Source organism: Gopherus flavomarginatus, chromosome 4 (assembly GCF_025201925.1).
Source record: "Gopherus flavomarginatus isolate rGopFla2 chromosome 4, rGopFla2.mat.asm, whole genome shotgun sequence".
In the NCBI taxonomy this organism is placed as follows: Eukaryota; Metazoa; Chordata; order Testudines; family Testudinidae; genus Gopherus; species Gopherus flavomarginatus.
This window is the reverse complement of record NC_066620.1, coordinates 212,350,658-212,378,543: the sequence shown is the minus strand read 5'-3', so window position 1 is coordinate 212,378,543 and position 27,886 is coordinate 212,350,658. Positions and strand designations below refer to the sequence as shown.

Here is a 27,886-nt window from a genome sequence, read left to right as displayed (position 1 = left end):
CACAGCCCGCCAGCTGGGAGGAGCGAGCTTCCTGCGTTGGTAGCTAGCCCGCTGCCCCTGGGCAGCACCCTGCTTCTGGGGGAAGGGGCTTCTCCCCCTCCGCAGGCCGAGGGGGGATATTCCCCGTGCCCCCCTTTCCTTACTGTCATGAGCAGCCCACCTCCAGACTGCATAACAAAGTTGGCATCAGCTGAGCAGCCTGGCTTTCCTTTCCAGCTCCACCACCTCTTTCCCCCTGCCAGGCATTTAACTCTGGGGTTGTTTGCCAGGGAGAGTCCCTAGCAGAGAGCAGGAGCCAAGCCCAGGGGTGGGTGCATGCGTGCAGGCTGCACACGTGTGTTTGCAAGCCATGCACTTGTTTGATTTTATTTTCTCTTCAATAATTTTAAGCTACGCCCATTCCCCCTCCTCCTCTGCCTCCTCCTCCATCATTTTTCTGCTGGGTGTCTATGCTTGACGGATTCCCACCCACCCACCTATGCGTACACGCTCCAACAAGACACCCAGTTGGGCTCCAAGGAGAAGAAGGGAATTGTCACCAAAAAAACAGAGAAAAGAGAGAGAGAGAGAGACTGAAAAACACACAGGCACGGCATCTGCCTCCCAAGACACCAGCTGCTGGGCGCGGAGGAGGAGGAGGATGCAAAGAGAGGGACACTGAAGATGGATGAGAGGAGAATCCAGAGGCAGAGTATGGACTCCGAATGGGGTTTTCGGCTGAGAGGGACACTCGGCTCTTAAAGAGACGTCTGTTTAGTTTGGACTCTGCCATCCATCCATCTTCTCCTCCAGGCAGGACGTGGGCTCGCCCAAGAGCAAACAGAAGCCAGAGCAAACTGGTGACTGTTAGGGGATGCTTGCAGCGTTGCGGGGCTTCCAGGATCTGCCCACGACTTCACTCTCCCAGGGTAGGAGACCACCATTTCCCACAGCCCTGCTTTAATTTCAGCAAGGCCTAAACCAAAGAAGCCGAGAGGCTCTTCCCCCACATCCCCTCCCGTCAGCACTGAGATGGTGAGGGGGGAGAACTGGCCTTCTCCAGAGCATGGCCAGGGAACGGGCTACCTGGATTGATGAGGGAGCTGAAAGCAACAGTTTGGAGCCTGCAGGGTTGACAGATCAGTGCCTCTTCTGCTGACTGTCCTTCCCCCCCCATTTTCTTTGTTGGCGACTCCGGATACAAACAAAATCTTCCGACCTTCCCATTAACAGCTGGATGAGAATCAGAGACTTGCAGGGTGCATGGAATGGCCGGCCAATGCTATTTATTCCTCTGCCCCCACATGGAGGGGGGAGCAGGTGTGATTTGGGGACCTGAGACCCTAGTGCATTGAGGAATATCATCCTGGGGTTCAATTTGCAAATGGTTGCTGGGGATGGACGGTCCTGAGAAGACCAAAGCAGAAAAAATTGGGGAGGAAAAGGGAGAGAGACACCCCAGATTCTGGCTTCTCTACTGAGGAGGCAGTGAGACATTTATATGTCTTTTTGTATTCTTAAAGCTGTTTTGATTGCAGCCTCTGAGAGCGTGGGGACTGGGGAGCGGCTGGAGGGAACTGGATAGTTGGAGTTGCTAGTTGCAGCTCGTGATTCTGTTTGGCACGCAGCCAATTGTTTTTTAAATTTAATTTTATTTTTGGTGACATTTGAAAGGGGCGTGAGTGGGAAGGGTCAGGGTGTTACAGAGCACCCAGCTGAAGGCTTCAGCACAGGGGGAGGCAGTGGACGTGCCCTTTTGGCTACTGGCACGCTCCCCCATTTGGAGCCTGGGTTTCCGACTGGAACGTCTGGGTTGGGAAGGATTTGGGTCTGAGGGGGAGAACTGAGATGCCATTGCTGATGCCTCTTTGCCCTCGCCTGTTGGTTGCCCTGAGGTAAATGGGAGCTGGAGCTCCTTTGGAGTAACCGTCGGCTGCAGACGGTGCCAGTTCTCCAAGGGTTGGTTGGGAAGAGTGAGCAGGCAGAATGCCGGGGAACAGAGCCTTCTCTGAGCCGGAGTACTCGGCTGAATACTCGGCTGACTACTCGGTTAGCCTACCCTCCGACCCCGAACGTGGGGTGGGCCGGACCCATGAGGTGACTGTGAGAAACTCAGGCTCATGCCTCTGCCTGCCGCGTTTCATGCGACTCACCTTTGCCCCTGAGTCCCTGGAGAACCTCTACCAGACTTACTTCCGCCGGCAGCGCCACGAGACCCTGTTGGTGTTGGTGGTCTTCGCTGCCCTCTTTGACTGCTATGTCATCGTCATGTGTGCCGTGGTCTACAACACAGACAAGCTGGCCCCCATCCTAGTGGCCTCAGTGGGCCTTGCCGCCGATATCTTGCTCTTCGTCCTATGCAAGTACGGGCTCCTGCCAGACCGCGTCTCCCGCAAGTTCATGCCCTATGTTCTCTGGATTCTCATCGCTGCCCAGATATTCTGCTACCTGGGCCTCAACTTTTCCCACTTCCACGAGGCCAGTGACACGGTGGGCTGGCAGGCCTTCTTCGTCTTCTCCTTCTTCATCACCTTGCCCCTGCGCCTCACGCCCATCGTGCTCATCACGGCCGTCTCCTGCGGCATCCACACCCTGGTGCTGGGGGTCACCATCGCTCAGCAGCAGCAGGACTCCATCAATGGAGAGGCCTTGCTACGGCAGGTAAGGGGAGTCCTGAGTCAGAGGTAGGGGCCTGCTAAGAGCAGGAGGTTTGAGGGCCTATAATGTTGAGTCAGTTGGGCCTGGGAGATGTTTCATGCGTAACTGACCTTCAGGGATAGGTACAGGGAAATGCATGCTCCTGGGGTGAGGTAGTGAGTCAGCCTGTGCTTAGGTTGAAATGGGCCACGGTTGGAAGCTTGCTCCAGGAGAGCATGTGCTGCCGATGGCATTGCCAGCAATACTGAGTCAGACCTTGGGTCCATCTTCCTTGCATCAGGGGCATTTAAACACCATGGCCCTTACCTATATGGCCTCCCAGCCCTGTGCACCTGGGTCTGGGATAAGGGGACAATGTCTCTGTCCTTGGAGCTGGCTAGTTGCCCAGAGAGCAGTGGTTCTCGAGCTGTGGGTGGCCATCCCCCCTCAGAGGGGTTCCCCACCGGTTATTCAGAAGATCAGAAACCACCACCTGTTCCTCAGCTCCTGCCAAAGCAAAAATAGCCACTGGTAACAGTAGCCAGGGCCACTGCATACGTTATCCCACAATTCCCCTAGCACCTCTTGGCTGCCCACTGTGCCCTGTGTATTAAACTCTAGGCACCTGCCCATCACGGTGATGGTCATTTAACGATGCCATTGGGGAGAGAGTGAATAGTCTGGGGTGCCAATGTCCGTTTGTGTATATGGATATTATTTATCATCCAAAGATCTCAAAGTGTGTCACAAACTGGGGAGGTATCATTCTCCCTGTTTTATGCCTGGGGAAACAGAGGCCAGGGCAAGGAAGTGACTTGCCCAAAATCGCACTGTATGTCGATGGCCGAGTTGGGGGCAGAACCCTCACTCCCAGTCCAGTGCCTTCTTTGCATGTTTAATTCTTTTGGTGGCCATACAGACGTACCAGGAGAAGCCCATATCTCACACTGTTTTGGCCTCCCAAATGGCTGCCTGAGGTACTAAACCAGCTGAGAAAAAATATAAACACAAATGCCCTAGAACTATTGTCCGCAGGGATGGAATTTGCACGCTGGGGTGGGGCAGCCGCTGTGCCAGACCTGCTGTGAGAGGACGCACCCATCTTCTAATCTATCATGGGGTGGAGCTTCCACCAGAAAAGCAGACCGCCGCTATTCCAGTGGCCAAATCCTGGTGCCACTGATCCACTAGGAGTTGTGCCTTTTTAGATCAATGGGAGCGGGCTGTGACCCTGACCTGTTTCTGTAAAGGAGAGACGCATGTAAGCAATCTGCACCGATGCACAATTCAAAACATGGCAACAGCCTATGGTCTCATGCCAGGCCTAGCCACTGCCCTGTGACTTTTTCAGTGGGAAGAATTCAGTCAGATACTTTTGCAGACAGCCTGTATCTATATTTCTGTCATTTCTTTAGTCAGCACCTAGTCATGTTCATGTGTCTGATGTCTGTGACACTTTCCTGCTCGGTCCTTTTCCAGACAGGCTCCGTCTGTGCTTGAATGGTCTCAACTGTTTGCAAGGGGGCATTTGGTTGTGAGTTGCACTCAGTGGGCTGTCTCCTCTTGTTGCAGGTTTTCCATAGATGTTTTAGTGCATCTGTTCTCTTTGGATGTCTGAGGAAACAACTGGGCCTTGGTGTGTGTATGTGAGACGCTGTGTGAGGGAGACCAAGGGGTGAGATTGCAGTTTTGGAAGCAGAGCAGAGGCAGGGTGTGAAAAACTGTGAGCATGTTTGAGGGTGTTGCCACCTTTTTAAAAAACCACAATACAAGACTGTTCCCTGTTTAGCAATTCAGCCCAGCAATTCTTTATTGGTCTGACAATTTAGGCAAGGCCTGCGAAGAGGGAGATACAATACAGTCCATCAAGCATTTGCCCAGGGAAGAGTTGCACAGAGCTAGTGGGCTAAAGATCATTAGATTCCTGTAAACTTCAGGGGACACATTCATCAGTGAAGTCGATGGGGGTTTTTACATCAGGAAGTGAATTTGGCCCAAGACGATTTAGACACCATGCCAGGCAATTGAAACAATAGCACTCACCATTCTCTTACTACCTTGAACCTGCTTATTGGGGCAGCCTTTATATTAAATCCCCAACACCCCACTAAAGGATAGGTGTGGCCAGATCCCATCCCGCTAACAGCAATCTGCACTGGGCAAGTATAAACTGACCGATGCACTAGCCCCCCCCCCCCCCCCGGCTCTTTCCTGTCTCAGTGTCAATAACTTTATCAGCATGACGACAAATGATGCATCAAGTGTTTACAGTATATCCAGTGTCTGTGTCTAGGTTTGGCTTTCACAATAGGCATGAGTAGGCCTGAACTTGGGGAACTTGACTGAGCCAGATAGCTCAGTGTTTGTATGGGATGCCATTTATGCAGCCAAAATAATAAATCAGGCTTTCTGGTGTGTGCTTCAGACCCACAAATGTCTCCTTGAGACAATAAAAAAAAAAAGCTGTTGAAAATATATATACTCATTGTTGACACGTAGAGACCCTGGCTGAGATCCAGGATCTATAAATAGTAAGGGATGATCTCTGCCCCTAAAGCTTATAGTCTTAACAGAAAAAATAGATTATTATCCCCATTTTACAACTAGAGAATTGAGGCACAGTGAGAGTAAGTGACTTGCCCAGGGCACACAGGAATCCGTGGTAGAGCTGGGGACCCAGATCTCAGGAGCCCCAGTCCACTGCCTTCATCACAAGACCTTCTTCCCACAACTACAGTACAAATCCTAGAACCTTCCCACACCTCTAATGTGCCCGTTTTGTACAGCTGGCCATTGCAGATTTGGTCCGAGCTGCCACATATTATGAGTCTGTTTCTGCAACACTTTTCTTTCTTCCCAAGTCACACATTGTTTCCCTTCCTTGCCTCTTAGCAGGAATCATCTACCCATTTCCAAGAGCTTCTTTGCAAAGCAGAAAGTGTCTTTCATAGTCAGTTTTTCTCCCACACCTGAGCTGCTAATTCTTTCCTCCTCAGCTTTCCTGTGGGCCCTTTGTGGCCTGGCTTTCATTTCCAGTTTGTACCCATGGATTATGTGTAGGGGAAGAATGACTGTGTTTTGCATATTTGGCTGTAGTCAGATATCAGTGCACTGGATTTTTGAAGGGTTCTGTAGTAATCCAGCTTGTTGTGGGTGTTTTTCCCTCCATTTTGTCCAGTAGGCAGTATGTAACCTTTGTCAAGGTTAGTGGAGCCTCTTGGGCACCGCTTATCTTTGAGTAGGGTTGTTTACACCATGGCTGTGGATGTGCTAATGATTAGGGCCGTACCAAATTCATGGTTCATTTGGGTCAATTCCACCGCCATAGGATTTTAAAAATCATAAATTTCATGATTTCAGCTATTTAAATCTGAAATGTCAGTGTTGTAATTGTAGGGATCCTGACCCAAAAGGGAGTTGTAGGGGGTCACAAGGTGAGGTTGTGGTGTTGCCGCCCTTACTTCTGCACTGCTGCTGGCATGGTGCTGCCTTCAGAGCTGGGTACCCAGCCAATAGCCACTGCTCTCTGGCCACCTAACTCAGAAGGCAGAGCAGAAGTAAGGGTGGCAATACTGGGATCCCCCCTAAAATAACCTTGTGACCCCCCAACTCCATTTTGAGTAAGGACCCCCAATTTGAGAAACTCTGGTCTCCCCCATGAAATCTGTATAGTATAGGGTAAAAGCACACAAAAGACCAGATTTCATGGAGGGAGACCAGATTTCACAGTCTATGATGCATTTTTCATGGCTGTGAATTTGGTAGGGTCCTACTAATGATGTTGAGATCAGAATGTGTCTTTAGCACAGCTCTGTCTTGGGTTCCGCAGTGCTATGATGGATGGGATGCACCACTGCTCTCTCTGTTTCTCTCTTTTGCACGTGTGTCTGTGGGTGCTGCAGGTCCAGTGATCAGAGCATACAGGACCTCCAGACGGCAGGGTCATCCAGCAGTGGTCAGGGCATCCCAGCAGTCATGATGTAGTGTCCTGAAGAGAGTTCAGGACAGTGATCTCCAAATGGGCATGACTGTCCTGTGAAAAGTGCCTGGCCCAGCAGAGCCACCTTAGTCTCTAATGGAGGGCTCGAGACCTGTTAAAGGGGTGTGCTGCTTGGGTGAAAACAGGCTACCCACAACACGTGTTTCCAGCCTCTTTGAAGAAGTGGCCAAACCCGTGAGGCTTAAGGCTTTGTCTTTCCCTGGGGATTTGCCCTGATTACCAGTAGTGACCAGCTGCTGTGTAGTGAAAACCCTAGTGCAGATAGTCAGAACTGCTATTTGCAGTGGTATAAACATCCCTGGGTGCATGGCACTAATGTAGAACCAGCTAATAGTGGCTAACTCTGCCTGTGCTAAGCTGTCCTGCAGGGTGGAATTGGAGCAAATCCCCAGGCCTGAGGGTTCACTGTGAATCCCAGGTAAGGAGATGATCCATTCCGTGTCATCCGCTGAAACCAAACCCTCCACCCCAGCGCCAGCCTTTCAGTGCTCTGTGTTAATTGTTTCTGTCGTATAGAGCGTACGGGGCCAGCAAAACCTTGGCAACTTGGCATGCCTGAGTCTCTGCACTCTGGAAAGGAGGAATATTATGTCCAGAAATAAACATATGCTTTATTATTAACGGCATTTGTATGGTTCCTGGAGGGTGTTGCTATTAATAGGGTGTTGCTGGAGCAGTTCTAATCCAGGCTGGATGGCTATAAAGAGCAAAGCCAAGAAGTTCTGCTCCTGATCAAGCTGACAAAGAGGCTGTTGTATGATGCACCGCAGCAGGGGATCAGAGTTCAGGTTCCAGTAAGAAAGCGGGAAGGATGGATGGCCCAGTGGTTAGGGCACAAGCTGGTTTCAATTTTCTGCTCTGCCACAGACTCCCTGGGTGACTTTGGGCAAACCACTCTGTGGGTTCTGTACCTCAGTTTCCCAGGTGTTCTATCAGCATAATAGCTCTGCCCTGCCTCATAGGGGTGGTGTGAGGGTAAGTAGATCCTGCAGTTATGAGAACCAGCTACTTCCAGGAGGTAGGAGAAAGTCAAATGCTCTCCAGATCTCTGAAGTCTAGATTGTCACAGGATCCTGTTTCTTATATGGCAAGCATGGCTTCTCTCATGCTCTCTAGGAGCTTGTAGCCCCAAGAGCAGCCTGGAGGTCCTGGGGAATGGAACAGAATGGAGTTAGAAAAAAGAGAATTTGAGTCAAACCTCACAAAAGCTTGAGTTCACAGAGAGTTTTGGATGAGGCAGTTTCACCATAGGGGGTGGGTGGTAGAGGCTTAGTAGCCTGTTTCCTGTCTGATGCAAAGTCCCTGGAATGTAACCAGAGGGACCCACGGGGCTCTCTTGTCTTTGTGCCTTCTTCCATACCACACTGGAGGCTTGGAACTGTCTGCCTCCTCTGAGTGTGTATGTGTGTGGTGTCATCCACTAGGGACAGGCCCAGAGACTAGGCCATGCGTGGAGGGACCTGTAGGCTGTGTTCCCCAGTGGTCGGACTGGAAGGAGGGGACAAAGGGGCAATACACTAGTCAGGCTCCGTTCACAATCCTAGAATAGCTGGATGTTTTTGCTAAAATGATCAGCAGCAATATAGTTAACAATGTTGACTCTGAAACAGTCACTATTAGGTTTCAGAGTCAACACCAACATTACGATAAATGGGGGGAGGAGTTCACCCTTCTCAGACACATCGCCGCAGACTCTCAGTAAGTCAACGCTGCCTTGGGTCACAGTTGCTGAGCCCCCAGAGTTTGCAGGCCACTTAATGAGGTGCGTAAATATGGATTTTAGATGCCTTATTGTAAGCCACTAAGGTAGCAAATCTTGGCCTGAGTTTTTCTCCCTGCTGCCAAAATGCAGCAACTCTTGCCAGCAGCTCCATGTCTGCTCTTAGGGCGGAGCCTGCCTGTTTGCTATATGTTTGTACAGCACCTAGCACAGTGGGACCCCTGTCCTCAAAGTGCTACGTTAATATAAATAGTAAATTTATTGTCCTCGAATTCTATGGCCTCGTCCTTTCCAGCCAATCCAAATGCCACTTCTAAGATTCTCTCCCTTCTGAGTTCTTTCTACTGGGTTCCCAGTTTCTTCTACAATCACAAGTGTCTCCTAACTTTCAAAGCTCTCCATAAATCTGCTCCTGCCTCCATCTCCCCCCACTGCGATGCTCCCAATCTCCTCTCCTGGTCGCGCCTCTTGACGAGTATCATTTGAAGCTTCGTTCCTTCTTTCCTCTCATAACTGGGATGACCTTCCAGGTGTAGACCAGGTTCCTTCCCTCTCCTCCAAATCCCACCTGTCCCAGAGAGCCTATTGACAATGACCGACACCTTTCTGTTGGCCATGTCTGTGCTTCTGTAGTGCTAGGGGAAGCAGGTTATAAAGCAGTTCAGGGGTGCAGTGTAGCTGGGATGGTCTCTGTGTCCCAAGTCCGGTGACAGCCTTCAGATGGCTCAGATCCCCTGGCCCCTGTATAACATGTAGAATACAGGGTTGTAACTAACCAAGTCTGGGGGACAGACATTTTGTCTCTGTTCTTCAGGTGGTGTAAACCAGGTCTTCTGAGGTCAGTTTACACCAGGCGTAGACAGTCTATGGCACATGTGCCAAAGGCGGCACGTGAGCTGATTTTCAGTGGCACTCACACTGCCCAGGTCCTGGCCTCCAGGCTGGGGGGCTCTGCATTTTAATTTAATTTTAAATGAAGCTTCTTAAACATTTTTAAAACGTTATTTACTTTATATACAGCAATAGTTTAGTTATATATTATAGACTTATAGAAAGAGACCTTCTAAAAAGGTTAAGATGTATGACGGGCACGCAAAACCTTAAATCAGAGTGAATAAATGAAGACTCGGCACATCACTTCTGAAAGGTTACCAACCCCTGGTTTACACCATCTGAGGATTTGGCCCATGGTGTCTGGAGGCTACAAGCACCTTGGGGCAGGGACTTTATGGCTGTCCTGCTAGGATGTGTCTCCTGTGCAGGGCGTTGTGCTCTCCCAGCGCTATGGTGATGATCGAAGCAGGAAGGTTATTAACCCTGGTTTCTTTCTCCCCGCCTGCTCCTGTCTCTCAGCTTGGGGATTGTTTGTGTTTAGTCTCTCCTTCCATTCTCTTTAAAGCCAGCTCTAGCTAATTGTTTGCATTTAGTGTTAAGTAAGTGAAGCCCTGGGCAGCCTCTGCAGGGAATTTCCTGCCTCCTGAGCCATAGGCAGTGCAACAACACCACTGGGGCTGAATTAAAGGTGTTAGCAGGGATTAAGCTAATGGTGTCCTAAAACCCTTCCACTGCGGCTAGGCTTGGAGTGTAACCCTCTTTCTCCAGGTGCTTCTGTCTCTAGCGCTAGTGCTGCTTCTGCGCGGCTCCTCAATGTGGCTGTTCCCTAGCTCCCTCTGCTCCCTGCTTTCTGTCAGGAGACTGGTGTTGGAAAGGCCATTGAATCTACTTAGTATCTCCGCTTGTGCTGCTGCTGTTCTTTCTCATCCCCCCCCCCACTTCCAGATGTTCTAGAGAACCTTATTGGGATGCAGGGGGGATTAATGAAGAGCCACAGAGCCTTCTGCCTCTTGATCCCAGGTGTGAGTCCAGCCCAAGTCAGTGGTGAATGACAGAAATGACCATTTAGTGGTCTGTATCCAGTTTCTAGTGGACAAGAATCAGATTTGAAGGAAGGACAGCCACTCGCTTCCGTTCCTCTTTGGCATGATCAAGAAATGCTGCTCTTCTTACCGAGGAGGAAGACGGATCTAGAAGATCTCCTCTGGGACGCTGGCCATATAGCAGCCCCCTTGGTTTGAGGCTGGGGGTTGTGTCTGATGAAACTTTCCATTCATTAAAAGAAGTGGGGATTTAGTTATCTTTTTGGAACCCTGATCGAGGGTAGCAAATATTCCGTGCTTTGGCTCAAACTTATTTTGACCTCTTAGTTCCGGGAGCGACTCGGTCCAAACCTGCTCCCTATGCGTTTCAGGCTAGGCGTAGGCTGAGAAAGGCCTTCTTGAATGCAAGGGCCTCGCTGGATGTTTTCCACACGTGATCATACAGGAGTCACTGCTGAGGAGGAGTCTAAAGGCCAGATCCCCAGGTGATGGAGCTCCAGTGATTTGCATTGTCATGAGACACAGCACAGAAACCCCAGAGCAGAGGCATGATTGGCATGGGGGAGGGGGAAATTCCATCTTGCTAAGGTGGCCTGAAAGGACTCCACCAGCCTGGGCCCCTCTCTCTGCAGTGGTTCATTACCGGGCTGCGGATCTCTGGGTTCAGGTCCTGAATAATAATAAGCGTACGTGAGAAGCTTCCTTGGAGAGGTGGATTTTTTGCAGCTCTGGTGCTTGCAGAACACTGTGGGGGCCCTGTGAGCAGACACAGCCTCCTTAGAACAGTTAGTTGTCATGACGACGCGGGGGAGTTGTTTAAAATAGCAAGTGGCCGGCATTTGGATGGTTGTGCCCCCACCACCCCCAGAACTTTCTCTCTCCCTCTCCTAGGAGTCTCTGTTTAAGGGGTTTCCCTCTCGTTGGGAATCCCCCATCCCCTCCTGCCCTCGTGATTGCATTGCGCAGCCATTCCCGAGCGATACTGGTGGGAAAACCAACTCTGTGGACCTGTCAGCATGAGCTGCCACTTGTGTGGTGTCTCGCCAGCTCCATGGCAGACTGGCTCCCTCTGAAAGGAGAAGGGTGGGTTCTGTGCCCCCCTGGCTGCCACACCTCTGTGGCACAGCTCTGGGAGTCAGCCTGGACCTCTTCACTTCACCCTTATGGTCACTGCGTCTGGACATCACTTAGCACAGTACCCCTGTCCTGGTTGGAGCTTCTGAGGGTACGTTTGCACTGCACCGTAAACCTGGGTCTGTGGGACCCACGCTTATGGACTCAGTGTTTCCAAGCCTGGGCTTGAGTGTCCACACTACACTGTAAAACCTGGGTTTACAGTGTCTGGACCCGGGGCTCAGAGCCATGCTGGTGAATCCATGCTGCACTACGCCAGGGTTCTAACTTGAGTCTGCCTCCACGCTGCAAAACGACAGGGTTTGGATCTGAGTCGCAGCAGGAATTGGGCTCAGACACAGGAGGACCTGGGTCCTGAGTGTTTGTTGCCAAGTCAGACTGATTTGTGGATGCACAGTAGAGAGACTTGGGCTCAAACCTGAGTCAGAGCCAGGGTTTACAATGCGGTGTGGAAGCACCCAGAGCGCTGTCAGAGCAATAATGTGCGAATAGCATCTGCATGCTGGGAGATGCCATGTGACAGCAAGTGCGGACGGGGCTTGGCGTTTGGGACTGTGATGGGGTGTGTGCACATGTATGCAGAGAAGATGGTCGGGGTGCTGCTAGTCTGGGACTTAGGAGAGCCAGGGTCAATTCCCTGCTCTGCCAAGTGCTTCTTGTGACCCTGGGCTAAAGATCTCCCATAGCTCAGGCAGTGCCCGGGGGCTTATTTTTGGTGCTGAAGATCATGGGTTCCATCCTTGCTGGTTTCTTGTTTGTATGTGGCCAGGTGTGTTAGCCTGCACCCAGCTGGGGTTAAATCCTGTCCCTAAGGGGAGAGCAGAGATCCGAAAGGCTGTGCATTGGTCACCAGGCTGGGAGCAAAGGGCCTTGGCAAGGGGCATCAATACCAAGTGGGGTGGGGGAGGGCTGGGTGTTTCTGGCGCTGTGCTTTCCTCTCCTGCTCTGGGAAGATTTTGGGAACGGTTCCCTGATGCCAGGGGGATCATGGACACTCCTGGGATTGCCAACGAGCAGCCATTTGTTGTTCTCCCCTGGCAGAAGGGGGGAACTAGACTTTGTTTCTGGGCCCCAGCTAAGGATGGAACTGGCCTCCCTGTCCAGAGGGGAAGCCTGAGAAACTGTCCCCAGGCTGGAGGAGAAGGGGCAGTGCTTGCTTTAAACACCCTGTTTTCCCCACCCTGACCTCTCCATGTTAGCAGCCCCTTATTGCCTGGGGGGCTGGCAGGAGCCCTTGCTGCTGTGAGTCTTGGGTTTTGTGACCTGGTCCTTTCCCTCTCTAGTCTGGAAGGGACTCTTGTCATTGCCTCTTCCAGAAGGGAGAGAGACCAGCTGTGTGGGGTGGGGGGAGAAACCCAGCACTGGAGAGGCTGCTATGGGGAAAGTATGGTGGAATGGGGGAAGGGAGCATGTGTAAAATCTGCTGTCCTGACTAATTGGCCACTTGCGCTTGAATCTCTGGGGCTGCCTAGTAAAGCTAAAGACGCCTACGAATACTCAGCATTTTTACAGGGCTTATGAAACACCAACTCCTTAATCTTCACAGCGCCCTGGAAAGGGGACAAGTAACTTCCCTCCAGTATGGGTGGGGAAACCAAGGCATGGAGTGGTCAAGTGATTTGGCCAAGGTCCTGGGGAGCCCATGGCAGAGGTGGAATAAAAATAATTACTGGCCTGACTGTACGACTCCATGTTCTGATTGGCTGCCTTGATGCTGTCGCAACTGTGCACCAGCTCCCATGGGTGAGGAGCTGAGACCTAATCACCACCACACACACAGTTTCTCTGTGCCCCAGGGACCACAGCACACACAATATCCCTACACCCAAAGGGACAAGGTAGTGGACAAAGATTAGGGCAGGCTGCAAAGTGAAAGGAGTAGAGGGTCAGCTTTTGGGAGGGAGCTGAAGGAGGAGATAATTTTTAAATGTCTCCTTCCTCTTAATGGGACAGGTCCCTCATCCACAGAAGTTGGTGGCTCTTTGCACCACCTTTGACTCCATGTTAGATCAGGAGCTGCTCAGTAATCCCAGGTTAGTGTTTATGGTAGAACACGAGTGGCTGTTGGGCAAGTGGGGTATCTAAAGCAATGTTTAAAAATTAATACAAGGAATAAGAACATAACACAAGAACGGCCACACTGGGTCAGACCAACAGTCCTTCTAGGCCAGAATCCTGTCTTCTGACAGTGGCCAACGCCAGGTGCCCCAGAGGGAATGAACAGGGCAGGCAATCATTGAGTGAGCCATCCCCTGTTGTCCACTCCTAGCGTCTGGCAGCTAGAGGCTTAGGACGCCCAGGGCATGGAGTTTGTCCTTAACCAGCTTGGCTAATAGCCATTGATGGACCTGTCCTCCATGAACTTATCTAGCTCTTTTTTGAACCCAGTTACAGTTTTGGCCTTCACAACATCCCACAGGTTGAGTATGTGTCTTGTGAAGAAATACTTCCGTTTGTTTGTTTTAAACCTGCTGCCTATTAATTTCTTTGAGTGACCCCTGGTTCTTATGTGAAGGGATAAATAACACTTCCTTATTCACTTTCTCCCTACCAGTTCTGATTTTATAGACCTCTCTCATATCCCCCATATCTTATTGGTCGCCTCTTTTCCGAGCTGAGCAGTTCCAGTCTTTTTAAACTCTCCTCATATGGAAGCTGTTCTATACTCCTAATCATTTTTGTAGACCTTCTCTGTACTTTTCCCACTTCTAATATAGATGTATTCTTGAGATGGGGCCACTAGAACTGCATGCAGTATTCAAGGTGTGAGTGTACTGTGGATTTATATAGTGGCATTATGATATTTTCTGTTTTTATTATCTTTCTGTATCTTATTATTACCTTTCCTAATAGTTCCTAACATTCTGTTCGTTTTTTCAACTGCTGCTGCACATTGAACAGATGTTTTCAAAGAACTATCCACAATGACTCAAAGATCTCTTTCTTGAGTGGTGACAGCTAATTTAGACCTATCATTTTGTATGTATATTTGAGATTATGTTTTCCAGTGTGAATAGGTTCAAACCTAGAGATGAGGCATTTCTAGCCTTCCCACTGCTATTTCACTTATGCTCTTGGTAGGAACTAATTGTCAAGAGTGGAAGGAAACATTGCATCATCCCAACAAAAGAGTGTGTTTTTGTTTTTGTGGATTTTTTTATTATTCAAGTGCAGCTCTGCTCTGAAGAGTAACTCTGCAAAGATGCTGCTACAACCCTCAGGTGACCAGATGTCCCGGTATTATCGGGACCATTCTGATATTAGGGGCTTTGTATTATATAAGCAACTATATCCCCTCCCCTTCTCCCAAAAAAAAAAATAGTTTCCCCATTTTTCACACTTTCTATCTGGTCACTCCATGTGGCATTCAGTGTTTATTGTGTGTCAGCAACTGCAGAGCAAATAGGCTCTCTTTAAAAGTAAGACAGTTTTATTCCCAAACACAAAGTTCTCCCAACTCCCCTGGGGTCTGTGTGTCAAGCTGGGTTCTTTACTTCTCCTGCACCGTCACCTACCGTAAACCTACCAGCTTAAATTATGCCCTTGTGCTTTGCCTAGGCTAGGATAAAAAGTGTTGTGTTCAAACGTATAAGCAATAACATTTGAAGAGTCTAGACATCGAACTCTGACTTAGCGTCTTCTCTGTGCTAGTTAGATGTGTTAAGTAGTCTAGACAAACCCTCAGTGACTCCCAGTGTCTTCAAATGAAGCCCTCAGTGATCTCTGTGCCTTCCATGTGTTTGAACACATGTAACTGATTGGAACTTAGTGAGCAATTCTGTTGCTGCACGAGAAGGAACAAAGGCCAGCTCACTTCCGGAGCTGGGCTGGCTCTGCAGGGTTAATGGAGAAAAGAAAGCAGTAAAAACTTACCTTGGTCACTCAAGACTGACGGATACAAGTGGGAAGCAAGATCTGGGGAGTGAGAAGGGGCTATTTTTACATACTCTTTGGAGCGGAACTGCACCTCAGAGTTAATGATCCCTGCTCTGATAGCAATGAGCCATGCCAGGGTGTGCGTTAATAGGCTGTTGGCCTTTGGCCTCTGGGCTGGCTACACACCAGAGGTGTGCAGCAATAAATAACAGAGAGAGCAAGAGATTGAGGTGAGGGAGGAGGAGGGATGTTTTGAAATCTGTTCGAAGCCTCTCTGTGGTGAAGAGGCGGCACCATAAGCCAGGTGCTGCTAAGAAGATTCCTGCACCAGTGGTGGTGATGCTGTGGAGGATCACATAGGAGGCTGGTGCTGAATGAGTGGATGGGGTATTAGGTGTGAAGCTGGGGGCTAGGATTTCAAGAAGTACAGCACAGGAGGAGCAGCCTGACAGATAGGAGGCAGTGGTGGCTTTGTGCCGCCAAGATTCTGGGCTGCTGTGGGGCTGGGAGGGTGCACATCAGAGCATCTCTTGGCTGCCTTTGGGTTGTTGTGCAGCTCAAGGTAGCTGGAGCAGAACATTGTGCCTCTTCCACCTCCCATTCCAATATACTCAGGCTGTGAGGTGGGCAGCACAGAGCCCAGCACAACAGTCCCTGCACTGGGGGACTTCCACTGCTCTGCCCCCATATGGCTCCTGCCTGCTGCCAGGAGCTCCATAAAGGGTCAGTATCTGGACCTTGCTTCATGAGGTTGTCCAAAGAAAGTCCACAGAGGGCCTTAAAAACAAGCGAGGTCTAGAGCCACCTCCTGAAGCAAACAGGGACCCAGTGGATTTGTTTGAGAGTGGGAAAGGAAATCTGCAAAGGAGCTGCTGTAGAGAGTTGGGCATAACTTCTGCTCTCCCTCTTCCCCCCGATCCAGCATGATGGCTGCATTTTGCAAATGTGGGTGGATTTCTCTATGAAGCAGCAAAGTGCTGGAGCCTTCACCTCTTCCCAAGAATCTGACCTGCTGGAGAAGGCTGGGCTTTCACGACACTGTTTTCCATGCAGAGGCAAAGCTGAGTACATTTCAGAAGAGAGCCTGGCACATCACTGAATAACACTGGAAGATGCTGTGAAGCTAGCGAGGATGAATGAGGATGGTTAGCCAGTTCCCATGGCTCAAGGCGTCATCTGATTGACAGTGAGGGTCATGTAGGAATTCCCTCTTATCCCTCTGGGACAGTGTTGCAATAAGGGGCGGTCTGACATTAGCCACTGTTGGGGACAGGCAACTGGACTAGATGGACCATTGTTGTATTCACTGTGCTAATTCCTATGGTTTGGCAGTAATTGCAAGGAATGTGCTAGGCAGCAGTGGGGGTCCCTGCTGGGGGGATAATGTGCAAGGAGTTGGCCAGAGGGGGTGGGAGATCAGGGTTTCCTGAGAATCATGGTTTCCTTTCCCAGTGCTTAAAGGGAAAGCCAGGAACAGGTTCCATTGCTTCAAAAGGAGCTTCCCCATCTCTGGTCCTTGAAATGACTCATCCTTATTGTCTGTGTCCCTTCCATGTGCCGCAGCCCAGGAGTGATGTGGAATGCAATGGCGGTGCAGGCTGTAAACAGGGGTGGAACCATCCCTTTTCTGAGCAGCGGTAGGCGTGGGTGACAGAAATTGTACCAGAGTTTGCATTATTCAACTGTGCCAGTGCACAGTCCAGTAATGCAGCTCCCTGCTAGTCCAGCCCTGGGCTCCTCACAGACAGCTCTGCCAGTGGCCCTCAATCCTGACCTCAACTATTCCAGTTCTGTGCTTGCCACCTGTAGCTTTGCTGGTGCCCCTCAATCCCAACCTGCAGCCTCTCTGCTATTTGAGCTCTGGGCTCCACACGTGTCGCTCTGCCAGTGCCCCTCAATGATGACCTGCTGCCTCACTGCTGTTCCACTCCTGGGTCTCTCCTGAGCGGACATGCCAATGGTACTGAACTGAGCATTGTTTTTAATGTGGTGACGTGTCCACTAAGGATTTGTGTGGTTCATGTTGACCTGTGACCTTGCTGAGGTGTCAGCATTTGTGCCTATCCATCTCTTCCACAGACCGAGGATTCCTGCAGCCCCAGTGAGATGCCTCCCAATCACTGCAGGGCTGATGACAGGTCAGCCTGTTGTATTCAAAAGCCATCCTCACCTTTCCCAGGCATGGGGCTCCCATAGACTCATCTGTCATCTAGAATTCTTAACCAAGGAGATCTAAGCTTAAATCCCACAAGTCACTTCCCCTCTCTGCATGTGTTTCCCCATCTGTAACATGCGGATGATTCCACTTCCCCCAGCCCATGGAGGGGCTGAGGGATTACGTCCTTAGCGTTTGGATGGGGCTGTGAGATCCTGTGAAAGGAGCTGCTTGAGGAGTGGATAGGGTTATTATTGATCACCGGGATCGAGGAAAGCCGGCCAGCTATGGGATTGTAGGACCCTTACCAGTGGTTTTTGCTTTTTGAGAACTTAAAGTTCTCAAACTGGAAACAAGTGCAAATAAACTGTATGTTTTCTGTTGTCTTGAGCAGTTCTATAGAAGTGAGTGTAATCTGAAGTTGTGCCTGGAGTAGTTTGTATCTGGACCTAGTGTAAATGGGTGCAACACCTTTCCATGGAGTTGTGTCAGCATAGACTCCCCCCCGCCCCGCCTCTGTGTTCAGCGTAGCAAAGTGTGTAGCTTGGGGCAGAACTGCTCGAGAGGTTCCTTTCCCCCGGGGCCTTCCCGGGAGATTACAGACCTGATGACTTTTTCCAAAACAGCTAAGCAAGTTTTAATGAAGAGAAGTTAGAATGCGTCTCCCTAGTGGTGAGAGAAAGGGCTGTAAGGCCAGCACAGAAAACAGAGAGTGTGCCGGCTTGGCATGTGACAGAAGTGGCTTTCTCATGTCTCTGCTCGTTAATGGGCTGCTGCCTGGGAAAAAAGTAATGGCCAAGGTGACTAGCAGTTGAGACACATTATAGTAGCGGTCTGACTTTTTCCAAAGGGCTCAGCACTTCTGAAAATCAGACCACTTGAAGGTGTCTGGAGTTTGGCACCCAAAATCCCTGCTCCCTGTCTGAGAGAGAGGCCAATATATGTAGATGGTAACTCGGCTCCTTGGCTGAGTGAATAACCACATCCTGGCCCAAATGCAGTGAGGCTGAAGCCTGTTATAGGGAAGGGGAATGCAGAGCGGGTGTGTGTGCATGAGACATGCTCTGCTCCCAGTGCCAGGCTAGGGAGTGTAGGGGTTGAGGAGGCCAGAGAGGAAGGGCCAGGCCTTTGATGGTAGAGAAGAAAACAGCAGAATTGGTACATGATGTGAGGGGTGGATGAGAGAAGTAGACGACTGGCAGATGTTAAGACCAGAAGGGACCAGTGTGATCTCCTGAGTAACGCAGTCCAGCCATTTGAGGCCCTGCACCGTGGGGAGGAGCAACTTGGAAAGGGCACCAGAGCAAACCTGCATTTGTACAGCACCTTGCGCAACAGAGTCCTGGTTTGTGGCTGGAGCTGTTAGGCACTACAAGAATACAGAAAATAGTACTTGTACAAAAAGTAAGAACATAAGAGCGGCCATACTGGGTCAGACCAATGGTCCATCTAGCCCAGTGTCCTGTCTTCTGACAGTGGCCAGTTGCAGGTGCTTCAGAGGGAATGAACAGGACAGGACAGTTATCTAGTGATCCAACCCCTGTCGTCCTGTCCCAGCTTCTGGCAGTCAGATGTTTAGGGACACCCAGAGCATGGAGTTGCATCCCTGACCATCGTGGCTAATAGCCATTGATGGATGTATGCTCCATGAAGTACCATGTCTGCCCAGAACAGAGGTTTTGCAGATTTGCTTTCAATGGCCCTCACTCCAACCTAGACTACTCAGCTTGTCTTCCTTGAGCAGATGCAGATGGGCTACTGAGATTTGAACTGGTGTTTCCAAGGACCCTAGGCTTTTCAAACCTGATGCTTAAAAGGGTAAGCCATCCCCTTCAGCTTACACAGCACCAACAGGCCTTGCTTACATTACTCCTAAATCGTCATCATCATCATCTCAGGTTTTGTTTATATAGCATTGTGAATGTGCGTGACACTTTAGAGGAGGAAAAGATACCATCCCTCCCTGAGTGAAGGCAACTAATCTAAACGAGCACATGGTATGATGAGGGGAGGACAAGGGTAAACATAATAAAAAGATCATGTCACTGCCGCTAGGGTTATTGATCATTTATTTAACATCTATATATAGCAGCACAGCAGAGCACGTCCGTGCTGTCACTTTGAAACCCTGCTAAAGAAGTTACCATGGTTTCAGATTGACAGTGTGGTGTGCCTGTACAACAGGCTCTAAAAATATGAAGTCCCACTGGAACCTTGCTGAGCAAGGAGGGGAAATCACATCCAGTAGCATGGATGGGCTCCCCTGTTCTTACCAGAGGTTTGACTAATACTGCCACTATATAGTACTGGAGCAAGCCTATGGAATGCTGACCCTTTGCCCCTCTCCACATGGTATAGGATCCTAATGAACTGCTTAGTGTAAGTGTTTTCCTTTCTTCTACCAGATGGAGCCAGAGCATAGGCCCTCTACTGTGTGTGATTACAAGGAGATTCTCCTTTAATTCAGGGTGCAGTGCAGGAGGAGCTGAGAGCTTGTTGCGCTGTGACCATGAAGTTGTGAGTGATCATACTGTTCAGCATAGAGAGAGCCAGGAGGTCCTGGGGCATTATGGATTTATTACAGAATTGATCTATGGAATGCTCAAAAGGACATTGAAAGGTGGCAAATTCAAAACTGATAAACAGAAATACTTTCCTACACCATGTGGATTTACACTGTGGAACTTGTGGCCACATGAAGTTGTTGAAGCCATGAACAAGATGCAAAGAGGGCAACAATTATATCCAGAGTTATAATGGTAAAGACCAAGAAATAAGAATCTAAGGAGGGATTATAAAGCCTCATGGGTAAGGCTATTGTGGGTTAGGATGAGATGTTATGTGGGGTTTCTTACACCTTCCTCTTAAGCAGCTGGTGCAGGCCACTGTGAGAGACAGGACAATGAGCTAGGTGGACCTTGGGTCTGATCCTGTCTAACAATTCCTATGTTCCTATAGGCCCCTGTTCAGGCTAATTCAGGGTGGTGGTGGTGGTTATTCCTTTCTCTGAAACATTTGCAGCAGCCCGCTGTGGGAGACATGATTTTGGGATACACGGACCATGGGACTGGCCATGTGGCAGTTCGGGCGGTGGTGAGTGTGGACAGCAATGTCCCTGTCTTCTCCTGCAAGCTCCCTCTTGTCTTTCTCTTCGGCGCTGATGTCACCCCTTCTCTCTCTCTCTCTCTCTCTCTGAAGATCCTGTCCAATGTCGCCATCTACCTGTGCACCATCACTGTGGGCATCATGTCCTACTACATGGCAGATCGCAAGCACCGCAAGGCCTTCCTGGAAGCACGGCAGTCTCTCGAGGTCAAACTCAACCTGGAGGAACAAAGCCAGCAGCAGGTAAGAGCAGATCCCCGATTTGCTGCCAGATGCTTGTGTCTTCCTGCCAGAGAGCATGTCGCTGGCCTGTCATCTCGCACGGCAGGGAGGGAGATGTGGGAAGCTTATTGAGGATGGAGGAAAGCTGTTCCACTCTGGGGTTGACTCTGTCAGCTCCCCGGATCCCGCCCCCCTCCTCTGCTGTCGCCAGTGGAAAGTGATCGCAGAGAGACCTTATGCTAAATGATGGATCGTGTCGCCAGTCCAGGGCTGTGTCTTTAGCATGGTGACCCTCTGCTTTCGGCGCTGCAGGTCAGCTCCAAGGTGCATCAGCCAAGTTGTGTGTGGGGAAACTGAGAGTGTGAGCTGTTTGGTGCAGGGACCGTCCTCAGGTTGTTTGTGTGGACAGTGCCTAGCGCGCTGAGGCTACTGTGCATGACTGGGGCTCCGGGTGCTACTGCGATACGAATAGTAAGTAACAAAGAGAAGAGAGGACTGAGGGGCACTGGCCGAGCTAGGATGGGGGAGGGCTGGGACTGGATAAGTAGCAGGGGGCTGCAGGTGAGGATCAAGGTGTGTTTGAGGAATAGTGCACGAGGCCCAGGGCAGAAGCCAAAAGATGAGAAATTTGACCTCCTAAAGAATGGCTGTGCTGGGTAGAGGAAGTCAGTCCCCCCCGGCGCCCAGTCCCCGGGCTAATGCGACTGTTTTGTGGGGGTGACTAATGGGAGCTGTGATAATGGAACTGAGATCTAGGTCACTATCCTGGCTTTGTTCTCCACCTTCCTGTCCCTACCGCAGTGCCCGTGACTTTAATGTGGCTGAGCTAGGCTCTGCCTGTGTGTCTCTGTGACCTGGCTTTCTGCTGTGTGCGACCGGTAAAAAGCCCCCCAGCTTCTTATGCAGCCTCCTTCTCTAAAGGGCAACGCATCGGCTGTTTGTGTTCTAGTCCAAGGGCCGAATTCATGCAGCGAGAGCAGAGGGCAGGCAGTCAGGAGAACCTGGAGTATGTTAGGGAGACAGTGTTGCCTAGTAGGTAGAGAGCTGCACTGGGACTCGGAGACCTGAGGTCTGTTCCCAGTTCTGCCACTAGGTGTCCTTGAGCAAGTCACTGCGCCTCTTTGTGCCTCAGTTTCCCCATCTCTAAAATGGGGATAATGATCCTGACGTTCTTTGTAAAGCGCTTTGAGACCTACTGATGAAAAGTGCTATCAAAGAGCGAGGTGGTATGTATGTATTTATTTATGATTATTTTTAGGCCTTTTGCCCACTGGGATTTTACCCACTGCACCTTGGTAGCTGCAGCAGTGCAAAGCTCCAGGGTAGACATGATTTGCCCCAGAGTGAATCCTGTCTCCTTTAGGGGTTTGTGCCAATAGCTAGAATCCCAGTGTAGCCATGGCCTCATTTTGGCGGGGCTGCTCATTCCATTCTGCACGACCTCTGATGAGTCACTGGGTCCCTTTCTGCCTCTTCTCCACCCAGCTGGAATATTGGATATAAACTGAGAGCAGAAAATCTCATCTCCCTGAGAACCAGATGCTGCGATAAGTGCACTCCGCTTTCCTGGGTAATTATTAATCATACACCCGAGCCATGTGATGTAAACCACATGGACCTGATGTTATAAGGGTGGCTGGGAACAGCTCTGGGAAGACACAGCTGCTTGCTTGTTCCTTCACATTGCAAAACCTTTAGCCATGCAGACGGCAAATGTCAGGCGGGCATGTTTCCCAGGCCGCACGCTGAATGGGTGCACTGTCCTGTTCCCATTTCAAAGGCTCCGGCTTGCCGTTCCCAGAGGAAACAGTGGTTTGGGGAATGGGATTCAGGATGGAGCAGGAGATGCAAACTGGGGTTAAAGAGGCTCTCGATTTCCAACAGAGGCCAGCATTCAGACCAAAAGCCAACCTCTAGCTGCTGGGGTTAGGAAGAAATTTTACCTGGGGGCAGGGATTCTAGCCTCTTCCTCTGCAGCAGCTCGTGCTGGCCACTGATGGAGACAGGACACTGGACTAAATGAGGGCTTAAAGATGGGAGGGTTGCAAGAGATTGCAGGTCCAGGGGAAAAAACATAATTAAATATGGAGCTGGGTCACAGAGGGGTGCACTTTGAGCACAGCTCTCGGGTTATGATAGAGCCCTCCTGCCCACACACTTTTTTCAGACCACTTTAAGCACTGACTGTATGGATCCTGAGTCTGATTCAGGCTAACTGTTCCTGTGCTCAAACCCTGATACTCTGCCACTTGACACTGAGCTCGGTGGGTCCTTTCAGAGTCCTCAGTGCTTATAATCCTGCACAACACAGAGCAGTTGTCTAGGCTAGAATAGCTCACATTTGTCCAGTGTTTTGCATTACAAACTAAATTGAACCCTGCAGCCCCGTGGGAAACAGGTATCGTTATCCCCATCTTATGGGTGGGGAAACTGAGGCACAGAGCAGGCAAGTGGCTTGCCCAAGAACATGCCACAAATCATTGGCAAAGCTCAGAAGGGGGCCTACAGGCCTGATTCTTCTTTCGCTGTCAATTGAGAACGACTCCCTAGATGTCCATGGAGTGACACTAACATAAACAGATGTGAGAGGAGACTGTGGGCCTGTCTCTGTGGGCTGCCAGCCCTGTGTGTGTGGTTAGAGCTGTGTCCATTCACTGAAGAGCTGTTGGAGAGCTGGCATTTCACTGACAGGAACCTGGTTAAAAGCTGTGCTTCCTCTTGCCTGCCTCCAGTTATGAGCTGGGCTAATTTTAGCACCTTATCTAGGGCCTGTCTCCCTCTTTCTCTCCCCGTCCTGTTATCTGTCCAATGTACTGATTGCAATCTGCTCCCAAGAGCGACAGAGGCATGCACCCATGCAGGTCACTGGCTGGGTGACAGAACCGTGCCGGCAGCCTTCTGTTTGATCAAGGACTCGGAGCAAAGCCGTCACGCCTGTCCTAGTCCCCCAGGGCGAGGATAGGGCGGTGGGGCAGGAAGTGGTCCGCTGGCTGTACTGGCTGGATATTTTGTGACCTGTTTCCAGGAGGAATCTCTGGGTTTATTGCATGGGGAAGTGTCTTCTGGCACAAAGTGGCCATCAAACCAGAGGGATCTCTGGTTGATGTCGTAAATAACTTTGCATCTTTCCCCCTCTCTGTCCCAGCCATCATGGTGAGGGGTGTGGCTAAGCAAAAAGGGGGTGTGGTTAAGCAAAAAGGGGATGTGACAGAAGTCTCCAACATTCCACCAGCTGGCACCGTGGCCCCTGTGGCTGTGACCATCCATCCCTAGGATAGAGGTGCTACAGGTGCAGTGCCTGCTGATGACAGTCAGGGAGACTCTCTGAGGTCCATTGGCCCAAACCTGCCTTCGCGGCTTCTGCATCACAAAAGAAAAGGGGGAAGACAGCAGAAATAGGCTCAAAGTATCTGCAGGAGCTGTTTTATGCCATACTCTTCCCTGTCTCTGCTCCATATTTTGCTTCGTTTTTTGCCATTGGGTTCTCCCACCCCACTCCTTTTCCCCGAGAGGAACATGAAGTGACCCCAGTAATGCTGGCCTTTGAATCAAACTTTTGAACCCGAGATGTCTGAGCTGCAAATTAAGTTGCATGCATTGATCTGTCTCTAACATACAGCGTTGGTTAGTGTTTGCAGAGACCTGTTATGAGTCACTGTCCTTCCAGGGCTCAGTTCAGTTGTCCCTTCCCTTCCTTCCTTCTGCATCTCTCCTTCCCCTCCTCTCCATTAACCTCTGGTTTCCCTCTCCATCTGTATTTCTCTTTCTCTCTTCTCATTGTCTTTCTGCCTTGAATATTTCCTCACTACTTGCCTATCAGAAGGACACCACATGTGCTTGAGAAGTGGGCTCTGTAAGACGTTAGAGAAAAACCAGCACTAATGCTGGACACTCCATGTACAAATACTGGAACCAGCACATACCTCAATCCGTCATCCGTTCTGCCCTGGGACTGGTATTTTATTCAGGTGAGCGTCTTGAGGTTCAAACGTCAGCCATAAACTCCCTATATACTACAGTGATGGGTGTTTGAGAAATATAGATTAGATCCCGTAAAGAAGCAGCTACTGTGTATGTGTAACCGCTACCCTCTACTGGATGGAATCAGAACTGCTCAGCTATGTGAGATAGGCCCTATACAGCCATCTGCTCTGGGTCTCTTTTGACTCAAGTGGGAGGGGCCTGGGTTTTGGAGCAGGAATTCTATTCCTCCTCTTGGCATTAAGTTCTCAATGGGTCATAGTGCACAGCGTAGTGTTGTATGTGACCTCCTGGATGCTTAAGACTTTTGTTGTGGGAGATTGGATTTCTTCTTCTTCAAAAGGGTCAGCAGCAGCCACCCTTTTCTCCAGTGCCTTGGAGCTATGTGGGACAAAGGCAGATCTCTTTTGTGATAGATTAAGCATGATGCAAAAAGGCAGGTCATTACTGGAACCAGCTCTTGGTAATATATAGCTATTTCATGGCTTGTTTGGAAAGCATTTGAAAAAATTCATGCAAGCTTCTTCAGCCCACAGCAATAATAGAGTATCCAGGGTGGAAATTTAAATGCACAGATGTCAGGAAGAACTGGAAAGGGAAGGTTCCCACAGCAACATACATTCAGCCACACTACACATCTGTGAGAGGGTAGAGAAGTTCAGGGGATGGAATAAAGCAAATGTCAATTTAGCTTGAATATCTGGGGAAAGTGACTTAACAGGGATTACAAGGAATGGTCTGTCCCCAGGGGAGTAGAGAAAAGACCCAGGACTTGAGATATTTTAAATCTGAATGGGACAAAACACTGGCAAATAGACTGTAAAGAAGTCTTGCGCTGATTTGGGTAGACTAAATCAGTGGTTCTCAACCGGGGTACATGCACCTTTGGGGGTACAGAGAGGTCTTCCAGGGGGTACATCAACTCATCTAGATATTTGCCTAGTTTTACAACAGGCTACATAAAAAGCACTTGCCAAGTCAGTACAAACTAAAATTTCATACAGACAGTGACTTGTTTATACTGATCTATTTATTATACACTGAAATGTAAGTACAGTATTTATATTCCAGCTGATTTATTTTATATGGTAAAAATGAGAAAGTCAGCAATTTGTCAGTAACAGTGTGCTGTGATTCTTTTGTCTTTTTATATCTGATTTTGTAAGCAAGTAGCTTTTAACTGAGGTGAAACTTGGGGAGTATTCAAGACTAATCAGACTCCTGAAAGGGGTACAGTAGTCTGGAAAGATTAAGAGCCACTGAACTAAATGATCTAATAGGTTTCTTTCATTTCTAATGGGCCAAATTCTGCTCTGATTTAAAACAGGTATAAAGTAGAGAACAGAGCCACTGATTTCAGTGCAGATACTCCAGATTCATACCCAATTAACTGAATTTAACCCTTGATCCTGCACCATTAAAGTAAATGGGAACTGTGCCACTGACTTCAGTTAGTGTAAGATCAAGGTCTGTGTCCTGTATTCATTGTTAAATATACATAGTGAGCCAAATTCTTGCATGGAGATAGTTCCATCTGAGGACAGTTCCATCTGTCTCCATTGTAACCAAGGGCCAGGTCCAAATCTTTTAAAACTGAATCTGAGTCTACTGATTTTCAATGAGTTTTGGAGCAGATCCTGAGAGCCTAGTGGGGCCCAGCCAGTACATGTGGCAGGGCTGAGTTAATGCTGGGGAACTTGTATCGTGAATGGCCTGTTTTTAAGTTGAATGCTGCAGGGTGTCTGGGTGACTAGTTAGTATGGACAGCAAACCTGACCTTGCTGTTACATGCTTTTCTAGCTGTCATTTGGACAGAAACAGAACTTCTATTTCACCCCACCAGAGCTGGCTGCATTTCAGTGATATACAGGGAAGGGATCTGTATGAATTGTGTGTCAGATTTTTAACTGCTTTGGCATCATCAGACTGAAAGGCAATATATAAATTATTATGACACTACTGCAGGTTCTGAGATGGACGTGGGGAGAGAAATAAAGTAGACATCTTGGGGCATGCCATCTGAATGAGCCAGGCCAGGGGGAGCTGGAGGTGAAGATCAGGTTAATAGATGTTAGGGCCAGAAGGGACCATTAAGATCATCTAATCCGACCTCCTGCAGAACACAGAACACAGGCTAGAGAGCATCACCCAGTGATTCCTGGCCCAAGCCCAGAACTTCTTGAGCTCGAGCTTTCAAATGATGGAGAATCCACCAAAATAGGAGGCCAATGGTGGGAATTCCCTGACTTTTGAAAAGTTTGCCATTTCCATATGCAGCACTCAAGCTGAATGTTGTTCCCTAAAGCAGCCCATACCTCACAAAGGTCCATCATTCCCCAGCTAGACCCACTACGCTTTTCAAGAAAGACATTCCAAACCAGAGAGGTTTTGCTCTGTTGCTGGTGGACTGATATCTTGGTGCTCTGACTTGTCCTCTCCCCAAAAATCATGACATTTGTCTTTAAAAATCACGAGTTGCTTTGTTTTTTAATGATATATTTTGAATCTTTTTCTTTGCCTTTTGGTGTTGGAGCCTTTTGGGTTTCACTTTTTCAAGATTATCTCTGCAACCACAAAGGCTAGAAACATTCTTTTCTTTTTAAATGCAAGCTGAGAGTCTCATGAAATAACATGACTCTAGGAGCTGGGACTTTAAGAAAACAAAGCCCACTAAATATCGCAAGACTGGCGATAAAATTGTAAGAGTTGGCAACACAAGAAGTGTAATTCTATGAAGGAGCCTGAGCTGAACCTACCCAAATACGCTCTCTTAACCTTACAGCTTATTTTTTTAATAGCATTTATTTGTTTGTGAATTTCCTTAGTGTTTGTTCCAAAGGCCAGATTACACCCCTGATTATTGTTATTATTAATCATGTTTATTATGGTTGTGCCTAATGACCAGTGAAGATCAGGTCCCCTTTTAGGCTCTGTACAAACTCAGAGTAGTAGATGATCCCTGTTGGACCTGCAGATCTTCCTGGGGAGGGAAAAGGGAGTCAACAGGCCACCTGGCTTCTCCTCCAAATTCCTGGAGAGGAGGGGGACAAGGCAGCCTGCTCTCCTCGCTTGATGTAAGAAGTGGTGGAGGGGGAGCTAGTGGCCTTTTGGGGGTGATGGGGAGGGGATGGGCTGGGGGAAGCGTCAGGCTGTGTGGGTGCTGGTTGGGCTTGGGGTCAGCCATACATAACAGCCTATTT

At 49.4% G+C, this 27,886-nt stretch overlaps 1 protein-coding gene across 3 annotated transcripts in view; it reads left to right on the top strand.

Annotated features, from left to right (window-relative positions):
- Positions 1 to 862: 862 nt before the first annotated feature.
- The window catches only part of ADCY3 (adenylate cyclase 3), a 94,546-nt gene continuing 67,522 nt past the window's right edge, over positions 863 to 27,886 (top strand). For 2 of the 3 annotated variants that reach the window (XM_050948728.1, XM_050948727.1), the window contains exons 1-2: positions 863 to 2,640; positions 20,577 to 20,726. In XM_050948728.1, coding sequence (XP_050804685.1) covers positions 1,966 to 2,640; positions 20,577 to 20,726 — 825 coding nt within the window. In that variant the 5' untranslated portion in view covers positions 863 to 1,965. The remainder of the gene's footprint in view (positions 2,641 to 20,576; positions 20,727 to 27,886) is intronic. The other variant, XM_050948729.1, reaches the window with a different exon arrangement.